Below are 23,626 nucleotides of genomic sequence, written 5' to 3'. Positions count from 1 at the left end.
CATTGTGCGCTATACTCGAATTCCTGGTCAACACAAGCAGCAAACCCAGGCACTCTCTAACGTGGTACAAACTTGCAATGTTTTCGAAAGACAGGATCTTACAACGACCGACTGAATAGCGCGAAATTTTTGACTGTGATTGTGGATATGATCGGAGTGTAATATATATATATTTTCTAGTAGGTGATACTCGGTGAATTGCATATCTCTTCTTCTTCGCTCCCCGGATGTAGTCATACTTCAATATACGAGTATGATCTACTTTTCCTCTCACTTCTCACTTTCTGCTTCCTCACTCTGTCCTTCTATTTCATAGCAGTGGTAGTCTGTACTTGGGTATTTACTCAGCAAGAAAGATATAAATAGCTCCAAAATCTTCGAAAAATGCCCGGATCCCCGAACCAAATTCATGACAAGACGTATCTTTTAGTTGGGTAAAATGCTGGAAAAGACACAAGTAGTCCAAATTTGCGAGAAGTGGAATTAATGACGGGAGAGAATCTGACAATATGGACGCATGGCGCAAACGGTAACCGCGATTTATCATAAACTTGTCTTGAGCCTACGTTTCTCACTTTCACTTTCCAACGCGACACACCGCACCCGTCAATCCGCGTTTCTCACTTTCACTTTTGCAACGCGACATACCCCACCCATCAGTCTCCACGGTCAGTAGCCAGCTATCTTCTTTCATTCTTCCTGTGACCCTGAGATACTAATCTTCACGGTGACCTTGTAGAAGGTGTTGTAGAACCCAAATGGAGCGCAACCCCACAGACGACATGGAGTCGCCCTTGACCCCAAAGGGCGATTCCTGCCCGAATTCCCAGCCTAGTCAGCCGATGAATATCGAGGCCTCAAGTGCCCAAACTGGTACCGCGACTGCTTTGCCAGATCCGTCTTCGTGGCCACACGGCGATTGCTGGAAAAGCTCTCGTCCTATCGAGCCAACATCATGGGCGTGAGTATCACCATAAGAAGTCAAGCTCATGTACCTTGTACTACTGGCTAACATAATACCAGCCCCAACGCGAAGCTCTGCGACTGCCCACAGCACCCCGAAACTACATGGCCGGCCGAGCATGCCATTCTTGTAAGACTCTCGACTGTCTGAAGCTTCTGTTCATTTGACTGACACGTACCATGTTTAGTTCATTCCGGACTGTGCAAAGCGGTGCCCTTACTGCTCATGGAAGACTGAAAAGACGGCGAAGATTGGAAACCCGGCTCCAATGCTGCGTCGACACATACGCCAGTATCACCTAGTGAGTATTCTATACACTAAGGACAACTCACTTTATGCTAACTTGACTTAAAGAAAGAAGGTGATAAGTATCCCGGTATCTCCGTTGATCAGATACGTCCGTATGTCTATCGGCCTTTCTTCTAGTTATGGTTCCATGCTAACTATCGTAGGCCGAGGTCTATGAAGAGGGAGTAGTCAGTCCATCCACGCTGTCTGTTTCCATGTGTTTTTGCTGACCTTTCACTTTTCTAGCACTAGCTACAAACTCACCCAAGGCGGCCCTCCTAAACTCGAGAAGAACACCAAGCAAGGGTAAAGAAGCAGATGGGAGGGAAAAGATGGCACATCTGTAGCCCATTTGTTTATCGTTGTACCCAATATCACCAGATCTGGCCTCCGACGCTACTCCCGAGAACACTATGGGGCCTGATAGAATGGCGAGAAAACAATGAAAAATGCAATTAATTTCAAGCCTTTGTCTCCTAATTTAAATTTATGAAAGATCTAACAATGGGATTAGAATAGAATGCCTTTGTTCTCGCCAAAAGGGTCCAAAGCAGTATGTCTTAGGGGGAAACATTCTTTTATAGTCGGCTAGTCCCGTATTTATTGGGCTTCAGTTCCCAGCATCTAGCTCACTGACAAACCAAAATTATATCGGCACAGGCGTCACCAGAATACAAGCCCCTCAACATTCTACGGGCTTCGGAATGTCATATTACATTACCATCCACCATGGCCCAGGTGTAGATGAGAGTCCCGAAAACATGTGGGTCAATATAACCTTTACTACCAAGGACCATTTTTATCTTCGCACCGACGGAGCGTTGATTTGCCTTATAATTGAACGTATTCGGGAGATGAAGTTCGAATTTACTCCTGAGCCCATGGATCGACAATTCCGGTGGTGTATCTCGCTACCAGTCTCCAAAGCGCATGACACCGAGGATGGAGTCATTGCCGACGCTTTAGGACTGGCGGAGTGGTACAGGGTCCAAATTCTGAATGGGAATGCAACAATCAACCGCAAATTGCTATTTGATCGTAAGCCCTTTAATGAAGGCAAGGAATGCTGTAGAGATAATGTGTGCGATCGAATCTTGCATCCGGAGTGGTGGGTTGATACTTGTAAAGATCCTTAGTCCGTGGTTTTTACTTGATGTAGCTAGTGCGCGTCCGATGCTTGAGGGCTTTAGGAGCTCCCTAGATATTACAAGTATGTAAAAAGAATCGTTTCCTATCATAACGTTGCAACTAGCAGTATCTAAAGTCATGTTTGGGCCTAGCTTCTTCACACACTGATCTATCACAGACGCAGACGCTGCTCGTCGATTTATTTGTCACCACGAGGCTATCCGTACTATGGCCTCATACCAACCAGAAAAGGCCTTCTTCTATACTTTCTTACCGATTAATACTTTCTATATGAAATCTAATTACTTGAGGAAATTGTGGGAAATTAATACAATAGTGACGGAAATATGTATTTCTATTCATGAACATTTCCGACATATAGTATTAAAAATGCTTATCGATAGCTATTGACAGGCAAAAAGGCTAGAACTTCATCCTAACGTCCTTTTATACATAGATATAGCCCTATTGTGCACACCGCAAGTAGTCAATACTTGATAGGACTTCTAAGAATGTTTACCAACTTGCCCCACATAGTAAATATACAACCTCGGCTCTCAGTCAATATACGGTATGCATCCTTTAAACTGTAATGTATACGATTAATATATGATTTGCATACAGATTTTGTGCATCCACCGAGTTGTGGCTAGAGGGAGACGAACCTAACCTCTTGTGTGTCTCCCGCGCCAGCCAGCTCCAAGGTATCATTACAGATGATGACAGAAGAACGATCACTAGCAATTCTCCCAATAAGATCAGCCATTGACATCTCGATGTTGAGTTTGACCATATAGGCAAGAGGATGAAATTGCATATAGCTAAAGGTGGTATTAGCAGATTTTTTTTCATTTTTTCGGGACTTTACTCACACAAACGTATTATTCAAGCTCATCATGGATATAATCAGGACATCCATACCAAGAGATAATCCTATAATGCCGATATTGAAATGGACTAGGGTTTTGTATTTTCCCAAGCCGGCCGACACTAGGCTTGATCGAACAATCCGTATGAAATAAAAGTTGAGCGCTCCATCAACAAGAAGGTATATGACTTTTTCGCAACGATCCCACCGGTCGTTGATCCGGATGTAAGTTTCCGAGATTTGCAGACGTGCGGGAATCCAAATAGCGTAGACTGAAATATTGATAGCGGTGATTAAGATGGCGACGCCAACCTTCAGACGGTTTGCATTCCTTCGATCCACAAGAAGAATTGCACAACGATTGATGATGATTTGTAGGAGGAATTGGACCTGAAAGGATTCGCATCATTAATTAGTCTCATAAGGTTGCATAGAGCCATTTACTTGCAGGGCCCATGTAGTAACTTCGCAAAATAAGCATCCTGATAAGATAGTAAGAGCCCCAAGTGGACATACCAATGCAGAAATAGAAGGCGAAGCTGACAATTCAGTCAGCACTGACTCCTTTTCCGTAATCTCGGATTGGTTCAAGCTCACCTTGGTGGAATCGTACCCTTCAGGTATAACCAGCAGAGGACACTGAATATGAGACAAACCAGAATCTCGAGCCATATCATCCATACATAGGCATTATGGAAGATATGGCGACCATTTCTCTTATATATGTGCAGAGTCTGCTTCACCGCTGTCCAGGTAGTGAGCCACCCAAAGCCAATCGTGAAGCCCCATGCAAGTGAAGCAATCACCATGTCATCCTCGCTGACGGCTGGAAGTACGAAATGAGGTGAAAGGAGAGTAATCATCGTAGATGAAGTATGAATAGATGTAAGAGCCAATCAACCATTTCGCAACGTGGTACAAATGCCGACATAGAATCAGACGAAGGGATGAAAATGTACTGAACAACCAGGTACCGGCGAGTTGGTTTGATTAAAGAAAGATGAGTCCTGTTCTAGGAGCGCCGAACGATGACGTCGGGATGGACATTACTACTGGATAATGCAACGTTCAGACTTCAGCTAAAGTTTACCGGTTGGACTTCCCCCGTTGGACTTCCCCCGTTGGACTTCCCCCGCAACGTGGGGGAAACAAATAGGTCTAGTGACTCACAAAATCAAGTTTGTCGATAGGGTTACCACAACTCTGGAATGATTAAAACAGGCTGCGTTCGTTTCCGCGGACCGCGGCCTTATCAACACCGAAAGAACCGAAATTAAACAAAACTTAAACACCTCTCTCCTCTCTCTCCACACTAAAATAAGGAGGAAATTGACTTGAAATGCCCGTTGTTGCTGACGATACTGCATACACCATATCGGACGGCTACGATGGTTGCTTTCGGTTCAGCGCCACCAGTCCCAGTGCTTGCCCGGCTGTGGTTCTATAAAGTTCCCTGCTCTCCCCAACAGGAGATTTCTTGTTTTGCTTGCCTTTTCCGAGGCAGGCCGTTTTTGCTATTGGTCCGGATCACCGAGCTAACTCCTGGCGTGTAATCTTCACACAAAAACGTTTATATAGCTTCCTCGATAGCATGTGAACATTTTACGTGCTGCCATTATCTTCTACCTAACGTTTAATCTTCGCACAAAACATCTATACCGCTCCATGTTCACTAGAACCATAGCCCGAGATAGCCAGAGGAGTACGCTGCACTCCCCAATCACCCCCTTTGAGCTCGTGCGCGTAGAATCGAACCAGGAGACCGACGCTAACTGGCCCAATGATGGTATTCAAAAGAATCGCCCAGATGCCGGTGTAGAAGCCTTCATTACTAACGTACGAAGTTTCGTTGTATCCGGTTTCGATTATCAGAAGCCCAATTTCACCGCGTGCTACCATCGCAGATCCTAAAAGTATTGTGGCCAGCCAGGTCCGTTTCCACGTCTTCCCCTTCTCTTGGTCGCTTTGGTCTTCATCGCTGGGATTGTTGCCCTCGATTTTTTGTTGCCCCTGTATTTTCTGCTCTTCGTGTAGCTTTGTGTCAGATTTACCCCCCAAAGCGAGTTGCCATATGGGGACCCAGATGCCGACAACACACTAGATAGCTATGTTAGTTTAATTGCTGAGAAACGACCTTTGAGGGTATATACATACCTTTGCAAACACCATCAAGAGGGTATAAACAATTCCTTTCCAAATGCGTTCCCCGGTCCACAGCTCCAAGAATGGAATCGCGAATCCGATACTTGAGAAGAACAATGGTTCCATCAAGTACTGCTGGGGTCCTAACAGGTATTTCTCAAAGGTATGAATGAAAGTGGGGCTTTTATCTGCATCGCGCTCGCCTTGCTCGCGGCTCAGGACAACAAATGGTCCCTCGGGGTGCTTGCTCGGTATGTATGTAAGAAATACACCGGCTAGGAAGGCCCCGAATAAGACGGACGTACCAGTAAAGCCAGCGATGGCAATAAAAGCCGAAAGAACAAGGATCATGAGGATGATGTTGGAGATATGGTCGTAGCGTGCAAAGCGGTATTCAATGAACTTTCGGAAAAATGGCGCAAACACCCATTTGGTGACGATGGGTGTTACGGCAGCCATGCCTATCGATGCCACTATAGGACGCCCAATGAGCCAGCCCAGGTTGACACCATCACCGCCTCCTGATAGTTTGCCCAAATCCGCGACCACACTGTGTAGACAGTGAGCTAAAAAATAGACTACGCACATTATGCCATTTCAGATAAGTAACATACCTTAACATAACAAGTCCTACAACATCGTCGATAACAGCCGCGCTTACTAGAACTGACCCTACTCGAGTCTCGGCGAGGTTGACTGAGTCGGACGTAGAGCTGATCACAGCAAAGGTGGTCCCTAATATTTATCAGCAATTGAAACATAGTCAACCGAATTTCGAGGAAAGATAGCTTACCGAGTGAAGTGGCGGAAAGAGATGCGCCGATGATGAAGGTCTCAACCGCACCTAGTCCATGTTAGCTGTTGACTGTAGGAATCGAGATAAATAAAACAAACCATATCCAAAACCAAGATATAGCAAAAGGTATGAAAGTCCAATAGGAAATAAAACTCCAGTTGCGGCGCTTATCATACTCAAAGTGAAGTTCTGCTTGAGCATGTCCACACGGGCGCCAAGACCGCCTAGGATGGATAACGTCAGTATCCAAGAAGCCAAGAGGCCAAGAGACCAAGAGGCCAGACAAGAAGGAAATTTCCACATTTCCACCCACCTTCGAAAATTATTAAAATGAGACCGACATATCCAAGAGTAACAAAAGTCTCTTGCCAGTGATGTTTAAGTATATTGGCCAAGGGTACTCCGTAAATGATGCCGACGGCGATCTGACCTATAATTCCGGCCTGGATCACTGTCGCGGAGACCCATTTTGCAAGGGAAAGGAAAAAGAAGAAAGAAACGATAATGAGGATGTCGACAGCTGCAGTAATTTATCAGTGAGGAAATGAGCAGAGATCAATGGGTATATGCTTGTGTACATACTTCCAGGTTCGTGGTATGGAAGGAAACCACCGGCCATGCTCGAGTTTTGTCTTTAAACCTTGTAGCCAAAGTTAGAGATACAGACGAGAATACTACACAAATAATGTAGACACTCTGGAAAATATCGAGTTTGTGTAGAGAGGAAAAGAGAAACTAGCTATTGCTGGGACTAATTATTGTCGCGTACGTAGAGGTCACGTGATCTCGAACAACAATATTGGAAGAAGAATAAAGAACGGGGAATTGCCAGCACTAAATAAAGTGTTGAAGAGTATTTTCTCGCAGTTTTGGAACTAGTGTGGCATGTGTAGATTTGAAGAAGCCATTGGACTACTAGAAACGAAAACTCGCCATGCACTCAGCCTTACCAAGAGAAGAGTCGATAGCAGACTAGCAATGCAAGGTATATTGATAGTAGCCTCTTCCTAGCAAGTAAAAAGTACTCACGTCAGGAATTGTTTGTCTACAAGTCTCAAATACCGATTGTTTTCTGATCTTATCAAGATTGTCTCTTTAAATACACTTCATTGTCGTAGACCCCATTATAAACCTCCTTGACTCGTTCAATTGCAATAAAAAAGGTCGTGATTCACGGCTCGTTCGTACTTTCCAGGCTTGGATGGCTTTCAATGTTCACTATTGCTCTGCCAAATTGTTAGAGTAAGATTAATCAGAGTGTGGTAGGAGCTAGTACTTACCTTGGAAAAATCTCAGTTCTGAAATTTCTTTCTCGTCGCAGCTGACGGAATTGCCTAATTCTGACTTCTCGCATATACTTTTGTTGCTCTGGGTTCGGTGCCGACAGCATATGGGTGGCAGGGTTGACGACAGTAAATATACCCGCCGCGAGTGAGACGGCTGTGAGGGCACACACGAGCACGATAACGATGATAGCAGAATTGCTGACCATTGTAGGAATATTGGAGGCAAATTTTGAAACCTGACATCAGGATATCTCTAACTAGATGGTTTCAAAGTTTCTTAAGTACTCTTGAAAAATATTAATCAAGAATCAAGCAATATGGAGCGTTTCGCATTGCGCCGCTTTTTTCCTTGGAACGATGATGTTTAAGAAGATAATACGGATGCCTAACACTTCTGAAAGCTTTTCAGGATTGTCATGCGAGTCCCAATTACACTAGATCTCTGGGAAATGTGGATTCTAGTTAATGACAATCACCTTGCAATTGTTGTGGAGGCATACAATCAACTATCCCACGAACATACAACTATTCTAACCGGTGGCAACAGCTTACTCTATTGTTTATAATGAGTTCAAATTATCAGTTCGCTTAAACATAGAAGTAGAAAAAAATACTATTATGTTCCGTACTCGTGTGGAAAGTGGGCCTTCGTGTCCGTATTCGGACTTTTCGGAGCTAGTTTCCTCTGCCGAACTTACAACAGTTGGATATAGCCTGATGCTTGTGAAGACAAGCTCTAAAGCTCCGTAATTAGCATTTTATTGCAGCTGCCTGGGAAAGAAAATATTCTCCGCCCATTATCCCCCAGTGTTTGAATGTCCATAAATAACTCCATAGTGTACTTATAATATGTCGATCTTTCTCTCAGCATACAAATAAGTATTCGATTTCCAGATCAGTTGTTTCATCCATTGAGCGTTTCTCCCAACATTTTTCTTTCCCTAAATCACTCGTTACTTTTCCTTCTTTGAATCATCGCAACTCCGTCCTTGTCATTCACAATGTCCGGTTACAGTCTCTACAACTACACACCCTCGCTGGCAGCCGCAATTATTTTCTTGCTCCTTTTTGTCTTCCTAATCTGCGGGCACATCTTCTTCGTTTGGAAGCATAAGACAATATTCTTCATCACCTTCATTATTGGCGGTTTATTTGAAGCCATTGGATATGCGGCACGAGCAGTCAACGCCCATGAAGCCCCAAATTACTCGACACTTCCATACGCCTTGCAGAGTCTCTTTATTCTACTCGCTCCTTCTCTGTTTGCGGCATCAATCTACATGATTCTTGGTCGCATCATACGTCTGGTGGATGGTGATTCCAGATCGCTCATTCGCGCAACAAGATTGACCAAGATCTTTGTCCTAGGCGATGTGCTGTCATTTTTCATTCAAAGTGGAGGTAAGAAGTGCTATATCGTTCTTACGCGGGATCAATTATTAACTTCCATCCACAGGAGGCGCAATCATGTCTAGTGCCAAGTCAGCTAGCAAGTTGAAGCTCGGCGAAGATGTGATTATCGTCGGCCTGATCGTCCAAATCATCTTCTTTGGCTTCTTCGTTGTTGTCTCGGTCATCTTTCATAAGCGGATGGCGAACGACCCCACTTCCGCAGCAATGGCTACTTCGGTGAACTGGCATCGGTATATGCTTGTGCTCTATTTTGCAAGCGCTTTGATTATGACCCGTTGTCTCTACCGAGTCATCGAGTATATTCAAGGGTCGACTGGCTTTTTGCAAAGTCATGAGTACTTTGCGTATATCTTTGATGGTGCTCTTATGCTTGCGGTTACGATCATTTTCCTGGTTTTCCACCCAAGTCAAATTATCTCTGGGGGACATCGCAAACTTGACGATATGGAGCTTATGCGGGGAGAAGGGGCATAGTGGTATAGAATAAGCAGAACTAGAACAGCCTAGTCCAAAAATGCCAACAGCATAGTATGCAAAGAGAAGAACTCGGACAAAGAGACGGTGATCCTATGGTGAAGCGATTTTGACAAAGATAACATAAACTCCTACTGCGAAAGACTAAATGTATGCGAAAGACTAAATGTATGTTTCATAACTCTGCTTATATGATCCGAAGCCGAATACGAACATTCAAACCCCATAGTATCAAGCTTAACCAGATGTGGGTCTCGGATTCGGGTTCGTATTAGATCCGAATATTGAAACCCTAGACAACACGATAGTGGATTGGTTCTAGAAGGATTATCAACGGTCAAAAACCTTAATAGCAGTTTCAAGGGGAAGGGAAAAAAAAGAAGCTGCCTAGCCATACGCCACTGGCGCATCTTTAATAATGCGATCCTTCCGCTGAAGTTCTCCGCCCAAGATTCAGCAAAATGTTCTCCAAACAAGAGCTAAGAGAACAAGAAATTGTTGATGACAACCAAATGGACGAACATTCAAGTGCTAATGAGCTCCCGCCACCCACCTACAGCTCTCTCTTCTCCGAAGACCTACTACTTTCACCGTCAACCACCCGGGATGAAAGGCGGGAATCAATCCTGATCGAAGGTACTCAAAATCGAAAAGAAGTACACATCTGAAAACTCATGTGCTAACTAATATCAATGATATAGACATCGGTCGTTTTAGCATAGATTTAAGTGCCGGGAATCGCACGTCTATGCTAATCGAACAATTTTTATTACCTGCCCAACGACCACGGATAATACAAATTCAAGCCAACAGCTCCAGCTCAGATTCACTTCCCATAAACACTGATGATGTGAAGACCGTATCTGGAACTCATGAAATTCCACTGGATATTCTTTTGATGCTTGTGGGAAGCAGAGGTAAAGAATTGAACATCGCCAAGGGCACTCCTACCCATGCACTGCTAATGGTCATAACATAGAGGAGATCAAATCTATTATACTGGTTGGCCAGGAACTCCACCGACAAGGCCACAGAGTTCGAGTCGCTTCACACTCAATCTTCCAATCGCTCGTTCACAGGGCCGGATTGGAATTTTTCTCCATCAGCAGCGACCCAGAGCATCCCATCGCGGTAAATTCCCCTTCATATCTTTACCGGTATTTCAGTAAACAAAAAGCTCATACATAACAGGCAAGGGATTCTGGCCTCATGCCTGATTCAAACGGTCTTGACAGGCACCAGGCCTTGAAAAACAAAAAGGTCTTGCTAAACACACTCAAGGAATGTTGGAATGCCTGCATCTACCCCGGCTCGCACGAAAGCAAACCCTTTGTCACCGACGCCATCATCGCAACGCCTCTTGCACACGCTCATGTCCATTGTGCGGAGCGGTTATCCATCCCGCTTCATATAATGTCCAACAGCCCCTGGACACCGACGCGACGATTCGTACACCCGCTAGCACAGATCACGACGGGGAGTGAGATTGATTACCAGTTGCAAAACTATATTTCCTATCTACTGGTCTGGGAGTCGGCATGGCATGAGTAAGTATAGCCTTGGCCCTCGAATTATCCAGCCGTATAAAGACAGTCATTGACAGTGCTCTAGGGTGTGCAACGTCGTCGATCATTTCCGAAAAGCAGTCCTAGACCTACCGCAGCTGCCTCTATCTAGCGGAGCTGAGATTTTAAGAGAATCAAAGATTCCTCATACCTATCTATGGTCATCGGAATTGCTCCCCAAACCAGAGGACTGGGATGACACCATTGGTATGCGCAAAACCAGTCTCGGACTCGACCGAGATCTTTTCTAACATGAGTTCTTAGATATTTCCGGCTATCCTACAATCGAAAGCCCATCTTCTTATACCCCGTCAAAGGCGCTAAAGAATTTCCTCGATTCCGCACTTGAGCCTGTCTTCGTTGCTCTGGATATCACCCAATTGAAGAACCCTGAGTTATTCGTTCAATATCTCGTGGAAGCTTCACAGAAACATGGGATATATCTGCTTCTGCCGAGTGGGTTCCGAGAAGCAATTGATGTTTCTGAATTGCCGAAGATTTTCCTGCTAGAGAATGACCCAAATGGTGAGTGTACTTCCGCAAAAAATCTACACTTATGAAAACAACGCAGCTGATTGAAGATTTCTGAAAAGTCAAAGAATGGCTCATCCGCCGAGTATCGATCTTATTCACCAGTGGTGACATCCCAACGGTAAAGCAGGGTGCCAAAAACGGGAAACCAATGATCTCACTACCACTTCTTTGCGAGTAAGTCTTGCATTTTTGAATTGCTTTGGCCCAGCCATGCCTGAGCCCAAACTTTGAGGTTTCACGCTGATAATTCTTAGCCAACCCTTTTGGGCAACCACCATCTACAACGCAGGACTCGGTCCATCTCCACTTCGCGAGCAAGCGCTCAGCAGCGAAGTCCTTTTCGAGGCGTTCCAGTATTGCCTAAGGCCAGAGGTCAAACGAGTTGCTTCAAGGTTAGGCCAGAAGATCCAGGGGGAGAACGGCACTGCAAACGCCGTCCAATCATTCTATCGCCAGTTAAAATGGGAGAAGGTTCAATGCAGTGATGCCGACACAGAGCCTGTGATCCATCGCATGCAATTACAACCATCGTTTAGCAGCAAGTTTGAGGCTGATGTGGTCGTCATTTCGACAAGAGGAGGTGGCTCCACGGCAGAACTGTAGGTCCTTTTTTGCCTCGGCCAGTCCGGTTTGAACTTGGGAACTTGAGCTAATGACATTAAACAGGGATGAGTACCCAGCACACACAAGACGAGATAAAACCCGCGAGCTCGTCGAAGAAAAAGTCAAGACCACTTTCCTTGTCGACGCAAAGGGCGTATCCATAAGTCTGATCAAAGCCATCATCAAACCCACTGTCTCGCATATCGCAGATGCGCACAGGAAACGCGAGGTAAGAAGCGCAACGCGGCTTAGCTCAAGTGACGCTTATCTGCATATACACCCAGAACTGGCCAGATTATTGATTATTGTCCAGACTGAGAATGACGTACCCGTGCCGATGGGCCAGAAAGTCGCGCAGCCTAAAACCCGAACCGAGACGGCTATGAAAGTCGCGAGAACCGTGGGCTTTGGGTCTGCGGTTACTTGTGGAAAGATTGCGATGCTGCCATTTAAGAGTAAGTCAATCTACTTGCAGGCCTGTCTCAGTCTTGATGGACTACGAGATTTGGCATCCAATATCCGTATACTGACACGGGCGTTAGCTGTATGGTACATGAGCGAAACGGCATCGTACGGAGTTCGAGCCCTACAAGGCCTAGATCGCAATGAAGACAAAAAGCGCAGTCAAGACGTGGAAGAAGTGTCTAATGCCAACAATTCTCGGGGTTTGGATGAAGGTAAGATTATGGACTTGCGAAGCGTGAAGGATACCAGTTCTGACGATATATATGTTGCCACAGCAATCAACAGGGCGTCTTATGACAGGGACGATGCTTATACACGTGCCATCACAGCTTCTGGTATGAGTTGGAGTACAACTCAACCTCGCGATGGCGAAGGGGTATCATTTGGATCTTCCCGCTCTCATTCGTCCGCACCTAGTGGCAATAGGGAATAGTTTTCAATTAATTATGTATGTTGTAAATCATTAAATTCATTTGTTATAAGTAAAGCATGTTCATTCGTATCGTTAATAGGACACATCAAGGCCCTGCTTGAAAAATCATCCACGTCATTCTTTTCTCAAGGCTCACTGCTCTAATCACCGCCTGTATAATTATGGTCTTGGCCTGTATGTAATATTATGACCTCGTCTTCTCTATCTACATTTACCTCTAGTATGTTAAGTCCATGCTCCTTGACCATCGACACCCTAGGATGTGTACGGTGGTGCATACAATGAAAGACGTTTATTGCTCCAAGCTCTCGCTGAAACCAACCCGTAGAACCAGAATTGACGATTACGAACATGGTATAACACCAAGATCTAGGCGGATATCTCACGCATTCGATTCCCGGTGCGCTCATTTAATCCCTTGTAGGCTGGGGTCTATTCACAAATCTAACCACACCAGAGATTATACATCAAAAAAGAAAAATGCTTCACGGTGGGCCCGCTAACATTCAATAGAAGATCCACATATATTAAAGGCAGAGTCAAGTTCGAAAACAGCAACTTTTCTTTGATTCGCAGCGAATCCCTTAGAAGCAGAAGACCTGGTCCTCCAGCTTGCTGACGGGGCGCGCCTTGGTGTATCCAAGAGCCTCGGTGGCCTTCTTCATCGCGCTGACCATGGGAGGGGGACCGCAGAGCAAAATCTTAACATCGGCAGCGGGGGCGGGCAAGCGCTCCTATAATAAAGCTTAATTAATACCGAGGTAGCACAGGCGAGCACAGCACGCAAACTTACCTTGATCATATCGGGAGTCACAAAGCCAACACCGCCAGTCCAGCCCTCGGGCGGGTTGTTAAGAACGTAGTAGATGCGGAATCCATCATCCTCCTTCTCCAACTCCTCGAGCTGGTCCTTGAGCAAAATGTCCTCGGGGTTGACGTTGGCGAAGATGAGGTCAACCTTGGTGGTGTCGTTGCCACCGTTGCGGGGACGGTTGCGGATAATGGCCTTGATGACCTGCAGCATAGGGGTAATACCAGTGCCGCCGGAGATCATACCAATGTGGCGGCACATGTTGGGGGTGTACACCATGGCGCCCTTGGGGCCACGGACCTTCATGTTGTCGCCAATATTCAGTTCGGTAAGATACTTGGAGATGTTACCCTGGGGGTAAGCCTTGACGAGCAGATCGAAGTAGCCGGCCTCGTTGTCGGAGGAGATAGGGGTGTAAGAGCGGACAACCTCCTTAGGCTGACCTGCGATAGTGGCGGCGAGAGAGATGTGCTGACCGATGGGGAGGCCGAGGATATCGGTGGAACGTGGGAGGGCAAAACGGTAGATAGCGACATTGTGAGAGATCTCGTTCTTCTCCTTGAGGACGAAGTTCTGGAACTCGGTGGGGTTCAAGACCTTGCGAGGCTCTGCGACATCGGGGGTCAGCTTAATTCCTCACTCGAGTATTTGGACATAAAAAGATGCACGCACTACTGGTGCTGAAAACCAAGTAACCAGCCAGAACTCCAGCGACAGCAATTGCATAGGCGATAAACTCGGGCTTAATGGCGTAAACACTCGCGATGAGCAGGGCCGAGGGCACGAGGGCCGTGCCGATGTTGGCGAGGCTTGGAGGAATCAGCCATTGTGCGATATTATAGGAGAAGATCAACTCACCTCATTATGACAGAACTCGGATACTGTATTTCAATAAGACAGTTGCGATAGAAGCAGAAAGAGAAGAAGAAAAAGCGAGAGAGAAGATAAAAAGAGATGAGGGGGCTCCGCCCAACGGAATTTCCCACCCTTTGGAGTTACGATTTCCCCGGCTTTCCGTGTTTACTTGGACTTATTTGGAGTTGGACTTACTGGACTTGCTGGGGTTATTTGATTTACTGAGGCTATTGGCTTGTTTTACATCGCTTTTGATTTCTTCTTTTGATCATTCCAAAATGCCCGAAGTACCAGAAGTCCCTGCCTTTAATCTAACGGAATTGGACCACAAGCTCCTGGCCATGACCGACGAGGAGTACATATACCACGACTGGGAAGACCTAAGAAGCATCATCGGTAAGTATATTTCTCACTTCTGCTCGAAACAATTCCCCTCATGCCATATGCCATAATAGCACGAAATGACCTCGGCGCACTCAAGCGGAAGCCTTCCGATCTCCGCCGATACCTGGCCTGGACACAAGAGACTAAAGCTCAGTATGGCACGATCATGAATTATATTTGCCAGCGGCGATTAAAGTGGGATTTGCCGCTAAACACTGCCAGCGGCACTGACTCCGCGGTTATCCAGCACGGGACAGCGACCTTCAAGAACCCGCGTCCCTTTGCCGATCCCGAGGACTACAAGATCCTCCGCAATGACTGGCCCTATGGCCTCACCCCCGGAATCTCCCATCTTGTCGTGTGGCTACGCACTCCTATCCCTGTACAATCCGATGAGGGCCATTTGACCGATGAATCTCGTGCAATCATCAACGGTTTTGTTCGAAAGACTTTCGTGGACCGATTGGCTAAGGATCCCCAAAACTTCTCGGACCCTGACTCCCATGTGCTATGGTTTAAGAATTGGGTTGGCCTACAGAGTGTGCGGGCCTTGGAGCATGTCCATATTTTGGTCCGTGATGTCCCTGAGGACATCATATTCGAATGGGTAAACGAGTGAAGTTGCTGATGGGATTGTTGATAGATTAGAAGCATTTCGCTCCCGAAATGACAACATCGCTCGGGAAGAAAAGATTGAATTAGGTAGAGTTGAAAGGTTACAACTTAGTCAACCCGCAATAATGAACATAGGAGGTAGTAGTACACTAGTAGACAAACCATGCTACCATGAAGGTGCAGGTCCATTCTCACCTTGAGGTCTTGTCTCGTACTCGATCTTTACCTGATCCGTGCGATGAATCTTACCTGCCACATAGGCCTCTTTCCGGAGTTGATCCGAGTTCAAAATGCTTTCTTGGCTACCGCTCCTTGTAACCCTAATATTCGTGATCATGAGGATATCCTCGTCCTCGCGAGTATTGCTTGCCGATTTCTTCGTGGGTCTATCCGTGTAAGAGCGCAACTTTCCGCTCTCGTATCGCGCGTGTGAGCTCCAGGAACGTCTGCCTCGAATCATTTCGTAGATCGGACCCAAGGTTGGGATGCAGGAGGCCATTATGATGATGTTGGACTCGACGCTGATAGAGGAGACGCGGGCGTAAGCTTTTGGATCAAGGCCGGAGAAAAGCAGGACTGAAAACATACCTCGTCCATATAACAAGATCTGCTGTTGCGTCTATTGTGCCGTGTCAGTGATATATATCTCATGTTATGCACTCAAAGCGACTTACATGTCGAGTCTTCCGTATTATACAGACCTGGTAGCTGTAGACACTTGATAATAGCCATTGCACAGGCTCTGCGTAGACGATCAGCTACTTTCTCCAGACAATAACATCAATCAACCTACACTGCGCCCAACCCCAAAGCCGCACACAGGGCCAACTTTTTCTGAATCGACATTTGAAGTTGTAGCAATACCACAGTCGGGTAAATTGCAAGATATAGATCGACCCCCGCCGACAGAACTGAGAAAGTTTAGTTGCTGGTTTGCGAAAAACATACGGTCCAGAAACATACCTCCAGTGAAGATTGCATAGCCCACCAAAATCTTGGTCGAACGACATTTTGCCCCCTCACTCATGAGATGTACCTTCCATAAAGCCTGGGGAGGATCACACATGGTGAATAGAACGATGATGCAGATGGTCGATGTCACGAACACCGAGGCTGTCAATATCCATAGCCATACTCGGCTCAAGCGGCTGGGATTCATGATGCGATTCAGGAGAGCAGCGATTGCCAGTTTTGGAGTTGTGAAAGACATGATTCCTAGTGCAAAGTTTGCATAATTAATGACTAGAATACGTTCGATCAAGTCAATCCCGCCTTTTTCCATCAAGACAGAGGTATGGCTTCCGTAGCCTAAAACGACGTTCACCGTGGTGAGAATTGTATAACTGGTGACCATAACCTATGTAATTGGTATCTGGCGTATCTCAAAATCGACTGGAAGGTACATACCATTGCAACCAGGACAATATAATCATCGAGTCCAATGTTCCTCAATACTCGGGCTCGGATATAAAATCGCAAGGATACCATCACCACGCTTACACTGAAGAAAGCCCAGAAGACCCCTAGAATACGTGGACCCTTTGTCTGGCTTATGTATTCAGCGTCCATGGTTGCCATGATCGAGAGTAGCGACCGAAGTGTTCCTTATAGGAGAATCACGGTTTTCTCTGGCCTTAAGAGGACCAAAAAGAAAAATGTGGAGAAATAGCCAGCTGAGAACAGATTATTTCTAAAAGAATTTATACTTAGGTACTATTGTTACAGCACATACCTACAGGATCATAGAGCGTCATGTTTAGCTGAGTTGGCCAATCGCTTCTCTAGAAATACCAGGGTCCTAAAGCGCTAGGATCGCGATTGGCTTGACAACAAGTCCATAGTTTTGGCCCCCAGACGGTACAGCTTTAGCGTGTTTTCATAAATTGCACTCCGTATATTGCCTCGTTTATTATAGTACTAAGTACAAAAGTACGCACAATAAGATAGTACCTTTGAATCCGAAAAGCCCCGGTCCTGCTAAGTAGACCCTGGAAAGTAATTCTCGTATTATCTACCTTTGATTTCCTGTCGGATTCGTACAAACCAGTCAATGCGTGTATTGTTCGTGGATCCAATATCCTTGTATTATGCGGAGCTGTTAATAGCTCCAGCCCTGGGTAGAAGCAATAACCAACCAATTGTTGCTTAAGGTCGCTTAACCTGGAACAAAATACGACACTAATGTACTAGGAGACAGGGATAGTGACCCTGTCAGGGGGTTGGCAATTTTACTGGACAATATATGTTGGCAGCTAGAATTTAGTAACATGGGATTGTGCCGTTGAGATACTTATTGACTCCCACTTCCTCTTCTATATATACATCGCAGCAAACACAGTCCATCATGGCGTCCAACGCAACCGATGTAGAGGGTCTTGCTCTCATCTCAAACCTGCCAGATACCGTGCCTGATCTCCTTGAAACGGTTGCGAGTCATGGCAAAGACCTCCTTGCCCATGACCCCAACGCACGGCTTAAGCTGCTAGAAGCTGTCCAATCGTTGGCTTATGCATTGGAAACCCCCCGAGAGGCAATCATTCGACACTGCTGGTCCGAGGTGTGTTGTAACTGCCATAACGTGCCCCCGAGACGAGTTTGAAATTGTTTCGACTGACAGGTATTGCATTTGCTTAGTCTACGAGTTATGCAGCCATAGAGACCGCCGTTGATATTAATCTCTTCTCTGCTCTCGGAACAGATGACAAACCGAAGACTGTCACAGAGCTTGCTGAGGCAACCAGTGTGGATCCAATCTTGCTCGGTCAGTAATTGTTTGTACGCCAGCAAAAACCAATATCTGACAAATTCGTGTAGGGCGACTAATGAAGCATCTCGCGGCGATGGGAACAATAACCGAGACCGGCTACAACGAGTACAGCCCGACTGGCTTCTCGAAAGTCCTTACTGTTGAAAGATACAGCGATGCATTCCCGCTCATGTAGGTTGACAGTCAGAGCTCCATACCCTCAACCACGACTGACAAGTTCAGGACCCGCCGTTTCACCAAAGGTATTATGGCTCTACCGGCCTTCCTCAAGAAAAACAACTACCAAAATCCCACAAGTCCGACAGATACAGCATTCCAGATGGGCTATGAAACAGACATAGGCTTCTTCGGACATTTGCAACAAGAACCGCTCACGGCAAAGCAGTTTAATAACCACATGTCAGTCTACGGGCAAGGCCGAGTACGCTGGATGGATCCCGGCTTCTACCCGGTCCAAGAGCGGCTTGTAGACGGAGTCACGATTGGCGAAGACGATGTCCTGCTCGTTGATCTCGGAGGCAGTTTCGGCCATGATCTATCCGATTTCCGTCGGAAATGGCCTAGCCTCCCCGGTCGTCTGGTGCTTCAGGATCTTCCCGAGGTGGTGGTTTCGGTTAAGGATCTACACTCCACGATTGAGGTTACTGCTCATGATTTCTTTACTGAGCAACCAGTCAAAGGTACGGAAACGGAAGACTTTCCCCTGAACTTGTGCATTGAAATATTGAACCCATCGATTGCTGGAATCTGCTAACATTCTGCCCGCATAGGAGCCCGCGCGTACTACTTGCATTCTGTTCTCCATGACTGGCCTGATGAGCTTTGTCGTAAGATCCTCGCTAATACAGTAGCTGCTATGAAGCCTAGTTATAGCAAGGTGTTAGTGAACGAGAATGTGATTCCAGACACGGGGGCTTATTGGGAAACCACGAGTCTGGATTTGATTATGATGGAGATTGGATCTGGCGAGCGTACAGAACACCAATGGCATGCGTTGCTGGAGTCTGCTGGGCTGAAGATTGTCAAGATTTGGACTGCTCAGCGGGGCGTGGAGAGTTTGATTGAGTGTGAGCTAGCTTGAACTGTGAAAACGCTGTACAAATTAGGAAATAAAATCGTTCTGTCAAATTTATACAGTGCCAGTCTACGGGTTTAGGTACTACTTTACATATTCGATTTTGCTTTAGCCAAGCTTCGCTTCTTTTCTCCAAGGCCGGCGGTCGAGGAAACCCAATTCGTTGAGAAATATACAAAGAACTACGTTGCAAGAATAAAAATTGAAATTGAAGAATAAAAAAGAGTTCGGTATCAGAATACGCCAGCCAGCTAGTCAGTCCATCGAAGCAAATGTTGATTACAATATACAAAGAGCACACCTGGGAAATATATCAAGTCTTTTGCTCTTCCACGAACTTCAGAGCCTCCTCGCGGGAGACAACATCGATAGTACTGGCCTTTTGCCTGAAGCTTACACCATAGCACTTCTCCGCGACGTGCAGCATTTCAGGTCGGAAGGTAGTACAGATGAACTGCCCATTTGTTGAATCCGAGATGGACTTGAGCATCTGTGCAACGGCTGTCCGGTACTGAGCATCCAGGTTGGCATCGATCTCATCGAATAGGTAGAATGGTGCGGGGTCGCAAGCCTGGATGGCGAAAACGAGGGCGAGGGCGCAAAGACCTACATGGGAAATTAGTTAGCAAAAGCAAAATAAAACACGCATTCGGACTGGAAATGCTCACTTTTTTGTCCACCACTCAGCTGCTGAATACGTTGTTGATCATCGTGCTTGCTATTGAAGCTCACACTGATGCCGACACCGACGTAGTTTTCGACGCTCTGCCGAGCTGCCTCGTCATCTGAGTCAACATCTTCACCGACTCGGGGAGCATGATCTGTCTTCCTTTGAATGATAAGACGACCACGACCGGCAGGAACAAGTTTCTCAAACACATTGTGGAACTCGCGTGAGACCTGCTTGAAAGTTCTTTCAATGGCCTCATCCTTGCGTTGATCAAGGACAGAAATAAGGTCATCGATGGATTTTTGGGATGCATCTAGCTCAGAACGACGCGTAGTAAGAGTCTCACGCTGCTTGGTAAAACTGTTATACTGTTCAAACGCCTTCTTGTTGACGTGGGAATATTTCTTAAGAGCCTCGTTGGTCTTATGGAGCTTCTTGACAACAGTGTTGGAGTCAGTATTTTGGTACTTGGTGAAAGCTTCATCCGGAAGAACTCCGAGGGAACGGATGTTAGCCGCACATTCGGCACCTTGCTTAGTGAGTGCTGCCTTCTTTTGCATGCTCTTCTCCATACGTCGCTGGTGTTTTTCGATAGATCGAGTCAGGTCTTCAATTTCCCGTCGGGTCTCCGCATTACGCTGCTGCAGATCTATCACCCGAGAAGTGCCTTCCTCAATTGAGGCGTCAACCTCCTTGAGTCGGGCGTTGAGCTTTTCCAACGTCTGGCCAAGGCGCTTCACTTCACGCTGTGTCTCTTTCAGATTGCCTTGGACTTCCTCGTCGGCGATATCAATGTCTCTGTTGAGTAACTGGTCAAGACGAGGGTTGAGGTTCTCTCGAAGCTCAACTTCCAACACCGACTTGCGTGCCTCGAGCTCGCTGCGCTGACCGGAAATCTCTTGGTATTGGCGGCGCAAATCTTGCACTGTGCTGCTTAAAGTCTCTAGTTGAGCTTCCTCTTCGCTGGTGAGGGCTTTCTGGAAAGGAGAAGACAGTTCGGTCTGGAATGCATTGACTTGGTCGTTCAGGGCAGCAAGGTTAGACTCAACATTTCGAAGAGCGCGTCGCTTGGCATCAAGAGTATCGTTCTTATTTTGGAGGAGATCACGTTTGGCCCTCAACTCGTGTCGTAAAGGTCCACTGCTGTTCTGGACCTGATGTCTCTGTTGCTCAAGTTTTTGCAGTTCACCGACAGCCTTAGTGATCAGCTGGTCAAGTTTTTCCAACTCTTTCCGGATTTCGGTACCGCGATTTCTTTTGGCCTCATACTCATCTCGCCACTTAGCTAGAATCTTGACAGCGTCTAGTCGTGACTGACGGGAGTCGTGGTATCCACCAGTCAAGGCACCACGCTTGTCTGATCGATCACCCTCTGGAGTGATAGCATTGACACCGTGGCTTCGTGCGTACTGCGACGCAACCTGTAGGTTGGGGCAAATGATAGTCTTGCCGAACACATGCTGGAAGGCTCTGTCATATGCCGGGTCGTACTGCAACTTGTCGATCATGGGTATTGTGTCGCTAGCACGAGGCATGTTCATCGGCCTAGTACGAAGTCTGTTCAGAGGCATGAATGTCACACGACCAGCCTTTTCCTTTTGTAGAATCTCGAGAACGGTTGTAGCAGTTTCATCTGTGTCAACAACGTAGTGGAATAAACTCTGGCCGGCAGTAACTTCTACGGCGGTCCGATATCTATCATTGACATCAAAAAGCTCGGCTAGAGTACCGTAAACACCTTCGAGGTTATGCTGACGCGTGATTCGACGCACTGCGGCAATTCCACGACTGGTGTTGTTATCCATCATATGCGAGAGATTACGCTCAGCACGGTCCACCTCCTGGGATGCATTCGAAAGCACGGAGTCAAGCTTCGCTTCTTCTCTCCAGAGTTCCCTACATAATCATTAATGTCTGGGTATAGCCTATCAGTGGTTCAAGCGAGCTTACTTTCTTTGGTCCATGAGACGGTCTCTTTCATCCTTGGCATCTTGGACTTGTTGATCCACATTATGCATTGTGTCGCCGCGTCCATCGATTTGCTGGCGCAAGCGTTCAGTTTCAGGCTCCAAAGCGGCAATCTCGCCTTCCAGGTCTCGGATATCTTCTTGTGTCTGAGAGATCACACCCTGGACAGTGCTGATTGAATTATGGCTCTCGCGGACTTCCATGTTAAGCCACTTGTCACGCTCGGATTTATTCTTGAATCGCGAGTTTCTACCCTGCTTCGCATACAAACGCTGACGCGATGTCTCGGCATCCGTCAACTGTGATTTGACTGTTTCTTCCTGATCCTTCAAGGCATTGAATCTAGGAAGAATTTCGCGATGTTCGGCTTCACGCTCACTGATAGCGGTCTGAACAGAACTGAGGTCGGAGTCGTAGCGGGATTTCAATGCTTGTGCGGCAGCCTGGTTGTCAGCAAGAGACTTGGCCTGCAGTTCATTCTGAGCTAGAATTTTGGATGCTTCACGCCGTTCGTCCTCCAGTTGAGCCTTGTCAACCTTCAGGAACTCTATCTGTTGCCGGCACTCAGCGATCTCAACATCGATCTCAGCAATGGCCTTCTCGCCCTCAACAAATTGGTCACGATTATTGTCGGCATCCTCAACACCGTTCTGTCGTCGCTCTTCGATCTCATTGAGAACCTTACCGATCTCCTGTTGTTCGAGGGAGTAAATGGTGTACTCTAGACAGCGGCGCTCCTTGTCTTTCTCCTGATAGCTCCGAAGCTCATCCTTTTCTTCTTCGAGTTCGGCAAGACGTTCGTTAATGTAATCGAGGAGTTCGTCGATCTTGGCGCGCTTGCTGTTGGTCTCACTCATAATTTTCAAAGACTCTGAACGACGGGCTTCGTAGACCTGAGTACCGGCGACCTCCTTCAGCAGAATCAGCCGCTCGGAGTCTTTCATGTTGGTTAACGCAGTCACTCGGCCTTGGGGCACAATGTAGTAAGGGTTGGAGCGAGAGAAACCAGCAGACTCGAGCAGGTTCATAACATCGTTCTTGGTGGCATTCTTGCGGTCGAGAGTGTATTCATCCTTCTTGATACCAATAGTACGACGCAGGACGACCTCTGGCTTGCCGGTGGGGAATCGATCGTCGGAGTTGTCGAAGATAATCTCGACGTAGGCGGACATCACAGCCGAACCGGAACCTTCCTGCTTGGGGTCAACTTATGTAGAATAGAGTAACACCGATATACATACGTGCAAAAGAGCTTGGCGTTCCTCTCTGCCGAGATGAGTATAGGCATCGCTGAGGACGAAGCGAATGGCCGCGAAGAAGTTACTCTTCCCGGAACCATTGCGGCCGACAATGACGTTGTGTTTGGGGGAGAATGGCTCAATGACCGTCTGATCTTTGTAGCTGAATTTGGCGCGAGGTCAATATAAATTTCATGGAGTCATAGAGATTGTGGATGGGGTGGGAAATACCTCTTGAAGCCTTGGATAATGATCTGCTTGACATACATCTTGAGAAGAAACGC

General features: G+C 46.6%; 10 protein-coding genes across 10 annotated transcripts; 5 read left to right on the top strand and 5 right to left on the bottom strand.

Annotated features, from left to right (window-relative positions):
- Positions 1-758: 758 nt before the first annotated feature.
- On the top strand, positions 759-1,562 carry N7518_004508 (uncharacterized protein; the record flags this gene model as incomplete). The annotated part of the gene is made up of 6 exons (XM_057185435.1): positions 759-961; positions 1,024-1,093; positions 1,152-1,265; positions 1,319-1,365; positions 1,417-1,440; positions 1,499-1,562. The coding sequence occupies 6 exons, from the start codon at positions 759-761 to the stop codon at positions 1,560-1,562; spliced, it is 522 nt and encodes a 173-aa protein (XP_057042205.1).
- Positions 1,563-4,901: 3,339 nt separating this feature from the next.
- N7518_004507 (cation:proton antiporter) lies at positions 4,902-6,805 on the bottom strand (the record flags this gene model as incomplete). The annotated part of the gene is made up of 7 exons (XM_057185434.1): positions 4,902-5,345; positions 5,403-5,940; positions 6,005-6,125; positions 6,184-6,234; positions 6,285-6,410; positions 6,500-6,706; positions 6,769-6,805. The coding sequence occupies 7 exons, from the start codon at positions 6,803-6,805 to the stop codon at positions 4,902-4,904; spliced, it is 1,524 nt and encodes a 507-aa protein (XP_057042204.1).
- Positions 6,806-7,357: 552 nt separating this feature from the next.
- Positions 7,358-7,678, bottom strand: N7518_004506 (uncharacterized protein; the record flags this gene model as incomplete). The annotated part of the gene is made up of 2 exons (XM_057185433.1): positions 7,358-7,412; positions 7,467-7,678. The coding sequence occupies 2 exons, from the start codon at positions 7,676-7,678 to the stop codon at positions 7,358-7,360; spliced, it is 267 nt and encodes an 88-aa protein (XP_057042203.1).
- A 795-nt stretch (positions 7,679-8,473) lies between these two features.
- On the top strand, positions 8,474-9,359 carry N7518_004505 (RTA1 domain-containing protein; the record flags this gene model as incomplete). Its single annotated transcript, XM_057185432.1, has 2 exons — positions 8,474-8,873; positions 8,929-9,359. The coding sequence occupies 2 exons, from the start codon at positions 8,474-8,476 to the stop codon at positions 9,357-9,359; spliced, it is 831 nt and encodes a 276-aa protein (XP_057042202.1).
- Positions 9,360-10,568: 1,209 nt separating this feature from the next.
- On the top strand, positions 10,569-12,959 carry N7518_004504 (uncharacterized protein; the record flags this gene model as incomplete). The annotated part of the gene is made up of 7 exons (XM_057185431.1): positions 10,569-10,906; positions 10,971-11,131; positions 11,189-11,449; positions 11,518-11,632; positions 11,713-12,057; positions 12,125-12,290; positions 12,375-12,959. 7 exons carry the CDS (start codon positions 10,569-10,571, stop codon positions 12,957-12,959), a joined length of 1,971 nt encoding a protein of 656 aa, XP_057042201.1.
- Positions 12,960-13,543: 584 nt separating this feature from the next.
- Positions 13,544-14,633, bottom strand: N7518_004503 (cytochrome b5 reductase family protein; the record flags this gene model as incomplete). The annotated part of the gene is made up of 4 exons (XM_057185430.1): positions 13,544-13,693; positions 13,753-14,378; positions 14,443-14,579; positions 14,629-14,633. 4 exons carry the CDS (start codon positions 14,631-14,633, stop codon positions 13,544-13,546), a joined length of 918 nt encoding a protein of 305 aa, XP_057042200.1.
- Positions 14,634-14,903: 270 nt separating this feature from the next.
- N7518_004502 (GIG1 family protein) lies at positions 14,904-15,628 on the top strand (the record flags this gene model as incomplete). Its single annotated transcript, XM_057185429.1, has 2 exons — positions 14,904-15,021; positions 15,081-15,628. 2 exons carry the CDS (start codon positions 14,904-14,906, stop codon positions 15,626-15,628), a joined length of 666 nt encoding a protein of 221 aa, XP_057042199.1.
- Positions 15,629-15,790: 162 nt separating this feature from the next.
- On the bottom strand, positions 15,791-17,202 carry N7518_004501 (uncharacterized protein; the record flags this gene model as incomplete). Its single annotated transcript, XM_057185428.1, has 6 exons — positions 15,791-16,145; positions 16,213-16,243; positions 16,299-16,366; positions 16,418-16,535; positions 16,588-16,981; positions 17,032-17,202. The coding sequence occupies 6 exons, from the start codon at positions 17,200-17,202 to the stop codon at positions 15,791-15,793; spliced, it is 1,137 nt and encodes a 378-aa protein (XP_057042198.1).
- Positions 17,203-17,968: 766 nt separating this feature from the next.
- Positions 17,969-19,472, top strand: N7518_004500 (uncharacterized protein; the record flags this gene model as incomplete). Its single annotated transcript, XM_057185427.1, has 5 exons — positions 17,969-18,181; positions 18,259-18,385; positions 18,439-18,562; positions 18,614-19,071; positions 19,162-19,472. 5 exons carry the CDS (start codon positions 17,969-17,971, stop codon positions 19,470-19,472), a joined length of 1,233 nt encoding a protein of 410 aa, XP_057042197.1.
- Positions 19,473-19,779: 307 nt separating this feature from the next.
- N7518_004499 (chromosome segregation protein SMC) lies at positions 19,780-23,611 on the bottom strand (the record flags this gene model as incomplete). The annotated part of the gene is made up of 5 exons (XM_057185426.1): positions 19,780-20,072; positions 20,135-22,032; positions 22,087-23,297; positions 23,346-23,505; positions 23,574-23,611. 5 exons carry the CDS (start codon positions 23,609-23,611, stop codon positions 19,780-19,782), a joined length of 3,600 nt encoding a protein of 1,199 aa, XP_057042196.1.
- Positions 23,612-23,626: the final 15 nt, after the last annotated feature.

Source organism: Penicillium psychrosexuale, assembly GCF_028828465.1.
Source record: "Penicillium psychrosexuale strain IBT 29551 chromosome Unknown utg000003l, whole genome shotgun sequence".
Taxonomy (NCBI): domain Eukaryota; kingdom Fungi; phylum Ascomycota; class Eurotiomycetes; order Eurotiales; family Aspergillaceae; genus Penicillium; species Penicillium psychrosexuale.
This window is presented reverse-complemented; position numbering and strand designations above follow the sequence as displayed.